Source organism: Frankliniella occidentalis, unplaced genomic scaffold, assembly GCF_000697945.3.
Source record: "Frankliniella occidentalis isolate FOCC.00 unplaced genomic scaffold, Focc_3.1 Scaffold44, whole genome shotgun sequence".
Classification (NCBI taxonomy): domain Eukaryota; kingdom Metazoa; phylum Arthropoda; class Insecta; order Thysanoptera; family Thripidae; genus Frankliniella; species Frankliniella occidentalis.
In genome coordinates this window covers 1,143,008-1,148,646 of record NW_026267174.1, presented here as the reverse complement: position 1 = coordinate 1,148,646, position 5,639 = coordinate 1,143,008, and the positions used below count along the sequence as shown (strand labels likewise).

The following is a 5,639-nucleotide window of genomic DNA, read 5'->3' as shown; positions in this document are numbered from 1 at the left end:
GTAATCTTTTCCAATTTTATTGACTTTTTAAATTGAATTTTCCATTATGTTTTCTGATTTTTTTCCTGATATTTGGGGGTTGTGCACCTGCAGGGCGACTCGGGCGGCCCGCTGGTCTGCACGAACAAGCGCCTCCTGGCGGGCATCGTGTCCTGGGGCGCGGGCTGCGCCCAGCCCGGCCGGCCCGGGGTCTACTCGGACGTGTCCTTCCTGCTGCCCTGGATCAAGGAGAACGTGGTGCTGGACGACCGGCCGCAGCCGAGCACGCCGGACGACCACGAGAGCACGACCAAGACCAGCGACGCCACGCCCGTGGCCTCCGTGTGGGCCTCGTTGCTCGCGTGGGCGGTCACCGTCGCGCTTCTATCGGGATTCAGCCACTAGTCATGAGGGCAACTGGTTTGCAGTGACTATTCGGCAGCATTACTTGCCCAAAGAGTCGTTGCAGAGAGATTTTCTCTTATCAGAAATTGTGTTGCACAATATTTTTGTACTGACCTAAAGACTGTTGATTTTGCTCAAATTGTTTGACTGTGCCTGTGAAAGAACAAATAGTTTCCTTTTTCCTCTTAAGGATGATTAAAATTATCCAGAGAAGATAGAGGAGTTTTACTAGTCAATTGTAACAACTTTTTTCATATATATTGTTCCATCTACATTTTTTATTGTCAAAAGCACACAAAACTACAAAACATCCATGTGGAGTCCAGAGTTTAGATACACAAATGTTAAACGTTTTGACATGTGAATTGCGTAGGCTTACTCGTTAGAACTGTGAAGAAGAAATGGAAAAGGGTTTTTGCATGAGTATGACAAAGTTCCAGAAAAGTATCACTGGGAGTATTTCCAATATGAAATGTACTTGAACCAGCTAAAAGAATGCTTCTGGCTTAGCATAGGTTCTTATGAACGGCTATGTGAAGCCTAGAAGCATTCTTTGATTGGCCAGACTAAAGTGCATGCATAAGCCAAATTAATAACAGAAGAAATTGTGCTTTCTGAACATTACATGATACAGATCATGGTTTTGTGCAAATTTCACATTTATCTGTATGCTTCATTATAACATCTGTCCTCAGCAATGCATTTCCATTAAGATAAACAGAGTAAATAAAATGTCATGACAAAACAAATAAATGCCAACAACAGAACAATTTAATTACTCCAAACAATGAACCTACTAAGTCTTTCCTTCAATAGAAAGAAACAATGTCGTGGATGACAAAAACACAGCCACAAATAAACATCCAAATCAAACAGTGCCTTCTTCATTTATAAATGAGTCTCGGGTAATAAGACATTCAAAATCAGGGAGCACAGAATCACAATGAGTAAAAAAACAAGCAGTTTTATAAAATAATTATTGCATCAAGCAATATAACTAAATATTTGTAAGGCACAGTACAACATTTATAGTCAATGACTAGAATGGTGAAAAACCATTAGTTAAATACTGGCTTTAGTTATTTGCAAGATAGTAACAAGATACCATGCCTTCCCTGACTCATTTCAACAAACTAGACAAGAGAAGCATTGGCATAGTGAGGTAACGGAATGTAAAACTCATTTCAAACAACCTAAAAGACTTAAAAGATAATAAAAATATTAATAATGCAAAATGATTAGAGAGTATTAGATTCCAATATGCACCACTAACACTCTACAAAGCATTCATTGTCATAGGCACCCTAATACTGCTAAGACATAGATGTACTGCCCCAATAAAAGAAAATTTGCCAGCTCACAAAGTAACACATAGAATTTCCAAAGAGCAATTTTTACCATTCCCAACTCTTGACAGGCTGAATATCTAGGTGTCCTACTCCACCACAAACTTAAAGAGTTTACAATACAATTTACTGACAACCCACACACAAAAATAAATAGTTTTTACAAGTAACAGCACAAATGAAAGTTTTCAAGGATATACCAATCAGACAAGATAACTCCTTCAATGGGACAAGTTACTTTCGCAAAGCAGTTTCACAGTCAATTCATGTCATATTATTCCATAGTTCTTATGTGGTTCTTCTGAGAAAATTCCTAATCTTCGGAAAGCAACTTGTTCTGTACCTGCCGTCAGTTATTGTAGTAATTGAAAACGAGGTGGTAAATACATGAAAATTCTAAAAAAAGTTAAAATAATACAAACATCGGAATGACCAATTAAGACAAATTGCAAAAAGAACATCAAAGGCGGAATGGATTACATACATATGTAGGTCATAGCTGTACATAAGTATTTCTAGAACAAAATACAAAAAGCAAAAAAATATTAAAAGCTTTTATAGAGGGCTTTAAAGAACTGCTAGAAGTATTAGTAAAGGCAAAGATGAGTACCGAATAGAACACAATAAAAGTAACACTAGTGTCATGCAACACAATCTGAAGGACAGAAAGAAGTCTTCATGTAGAGTATGAGAGCATGTTTGTTTGTCTGATAAACGTCTAATTGACTATAAATTGATAAATTAACTAATAACAGAACTCAGTCTTCCCTCGTTTTTTTCTGAGGTTTCAGGTGACTAAAACTATGAAGACAGAGGTAAAAGCTGAATAAACTCAGTACTACTATTATATGTCACACACAATGTTTGGTGATTTCAAGTCATTGACTTATGCTTTAAATACTGCATTAAAAGCTTGAATACAAGGCAGCCAATACTGTACTGACTTTCAAAAGTTATGGCATAAATAGCAATATACGATCACTGACACAATTTGGAAGCCACAAATAGAGATGACAATAGAGACGAACAAAAAAAATTTATGATATGAAAACGTGGATGGAAAATTCATGATATGGCATCCATACGGAGATGGCTAACATGTACATACAATTGGAAAACAAAAATGAAATGGAAGTGTATTTTAAAATCAGAAATATACATCCATTCCACTGTTACTAAAAAAAACAACAGCAAACAAGATGCTTGCAAAGATTTTTGAAGGATATGCAGTAAATTTCTACCTTCAACACTAAGATACTGTAGACACTGTTTTGATCATCTAACAAATAAATAATGTTACAGGGCAAATATTTCAAAAATATGTATGAATAAATCATTCTGCCCATTGTACTTTAACAAGATTACTTTACCCAATGTGTGCAATAAGCTCACATTAAAAAAATTACTGTGCTAAATACATGACTATGAAGTAACCAAGGTAATTATTGTCTGGCCACGTTTAACACAGAAGAGAATCAATAGATATTTACTTAATTCCTAAGAGATTTTCAGCGACACCCAGGTAATAGACTGTCTGAGCAATACCAAACAATGGGGCTATGACAATCATTCGGCAAGCTCCTCCTTTGAAGAAAGCTAGTGGTCCTTCATTCTTCAAGGTTTTTCTAAAATAGAGAACAAAAAAGAAAACATGAGAGAGGGAAAACATGTAAACATACTTGTAAAGGTGAGTAAAGATTGTAGTTAGACTTACGTAATGCAATCTACAACACCATTATATGCGGCACCTTCTGTGGGATTGATAGCTTGCAGACGGGTCTTGACAACATCCATCGGATTTACAGCCAAGGCAGCAAATGAACCTGCTACACACCCAGAAAGGAACGAGCACCAAAATACTGCTTCACCTAGAAAATAAAATATAAAAGTGAGAAAAGGTGTGAGGTCCGGTAGAAAAGTACACTAAATTATCAAGTGTTAAATTTACCGGAGCCGTCATTTTTCCTTGGCCCAAGAGCATTCAGCCTAGCAAATAGTGGGAAATAAATAACAGAAAAGGTGACATCTCTGAGACCAGTAGCTCCAATACCACGGTAAAGGCCAAAAATTCCTCTTTCCCTCAACAAATTTCTTGTCAACTCCATTGCAGATGTATGTTTCACTTCTTTACCAGCTATAGGGAAAAAGAAAAAAAGAATAAAAATGAACACCTTTTAAACTGAAAAGAAAAACTTTCCTCTGAAGCACATCAAGTTCGGAGAAAAAAGGTGTACCAAGCTTAGCAGCAGCAGCTACTCGTCCCGCATCCTGCATTTGGATCTTCAGAAGCTCCATTGGAGTAGTAATGACAATTTGACAGGCCCCAGCAGAACCTCCAGCGATCATCTCACGGACAAGGGGCATCTGTGTGCTGTAAGATGTATGAATAGTATTAAATATGATTTTTAAAAACTAATTAGACTGTGACATGAATCATTTCAAAGTAGGAATTTTACCTATTTGCTGGACGTAACCAGTGTCGGAAAAGGTCATTGGCAGTGAGCTTGATAGCTTTTTCAGGGGTGATCAGTAAAATGTTTACAGCAGACCCTATGAACAAACAAGAAAGGCACTTGAAATTTCTAGTTCTGTTTCTTAGAATTTTTATGGTAATGACAAGTACCTAATTCTACATACCTCTGTACATTCCAAAGTAGCCCTCTGCAGCATAGGTTTTCTTGAAACAGTCAAGCCTGTAGTGAGCAAAATTATTAGCAATATTTATGATAATCTTCACTTTCTCAATGTATGTTGGAAATAGTTATTCTTACATTGAGGAATACATTTTTTCCCCTTTGGGACCAACAGTCTGATTTTGAAGTCTTGTCTTGACAAGATCCAGTGGAAAAACACATGATACACCAATGATGCCAGCAATTCCACCATTGACAATTTTTGGGAGGAGTCTGAAAATGAAAAAGTTATATTGACAAAAGCACTGTTGAAGAAAGAATCCTGACAGTTACACAAAAATACATTAAAACATGTATCAGATATTTAGAAGTTGTGCTTAGCAAATATCACAATTCACAAGTCACATATTGGAATTCTTTAATGTTACGGATGAAAAAACAATTGAATTGCCAAAATACTTACGAGAACTTTTTGGGCTCGGGAGATTGAGGAACTGAAATATGAACACAGAAGACATTAAGCTATTGCTAAACATGTGTTTATTAAATTGTCTAAAGTCAAAGAATTATGCAGAAGGGATTGGTTTTTAATAACAAAATGTCTACTTATCTTTTTTTAGTAAATCAGAGCTATTTAAGTGACCACAATTATTTAACAGCATAAACTCTACTGTGTTTAGTCATGAGAAGAAAAAACAACATACAACACAACAAAACAAACTCAAAGAAATCTACGAGGCTAAAAATGTCTCAGAAATCAAGAGGCAGGTTCGGAGAGAATGACAGACACTTGGGACACAGAGGGGGTTGGAAGATGAAGGGGTGGCTGTGACTGGGGGATACCCTAACCTCTTAACTCTCACTATCAAACTGTCAACCGAGGAAGGTTATGGGAAACGATACTCTGCCAAAAGTTTACCGGCCACGCCACTTCACTCGCTACGTGCAAAACGAATGGGAGTAGTAATCTGTCCAATATATTAGGCGCGCGAGGGGGGTAGCAACCGAGGGCCAGTGCCAAGTTTTCCCTCACAACACACGTCCTGGGGACGTTTTCCCGGGGACGGCACGCACCTTTGCTGGCTGCCATGGCGAGTGCGTGCGGCTCTGCTTGCTGCTGGGTCACGAGGAGGTCCGCGCGCGACAGACGGCCGGATAAAATGATTATAATTCGATGAAGTGGCGACCGGACCGCGCGAGCCAGCAACGCGAGTCGTCGGGCTCGGCGGCAGCAGCTCCTCCTGGGCTCGGGCTGTCTGCTAGTCTGCTGGGGGGC

General features: G+C 38.4%; 1 protein-coding gene across 1 annotated transcript; it reads right to left on the bottom strand.

Moving 5' to 3' along the window:
• Nucleotides 1-642: 642 nt before the first annotated feature.
• On the bottom strand, nucleotides 643-5,619 carry LOC113212112 (mitochondrial glutamate carrier 1). Its single transcript, XM_026430706.2, has 9 exons — nucleotides 5,438-5,619; nucleotides 4,827-4,857; nucleotides 4,502-4,636; nucleotides 4,368-4,423; nucleotides 4,187-4,280; nucleotides 3,965-4,101; nucleotides 3,679-3,864; nucleotides 3,445-3,598; nucleotides 643-3,355 (listed from the first exon to the last, which is right to left on the bottom strand). Exons 1-9 carry the CDS (start codon nucleotides 5,451-5,453, stop codon nucleotides 3,217-3,219), a joined length of 948 nt encoding a protein of 315 aa, XP_026286491.1. The 5' UTR covers nucleotides 5,454-5,619; the 3' UTR covers nucleotides 643-3,216.
• Between the last annotated feature and the right edge of the window lie 20 nt (nucleotides 5,620-5,639).

Bases quoted from the DNA above. Each gene is read 5' to 3' on its own strand.
- LOC113212112 (XM_026430706.2), bottom strand. The intron at 4,424-4,501 runs GTAAGAATAACT...TGCTCACTACAG, and splicing joins GAAAAAATGTATTCCTCAAT to GCTTGACTGTTTCAAGAAAA. The intron at 4,281-4,367 runs GTATGTAGAATT...GTTTGTTCATAG, and splicing joins CTACTTTGGAATGTACAGAG to GGTCTGCTGTAAACATTTTA.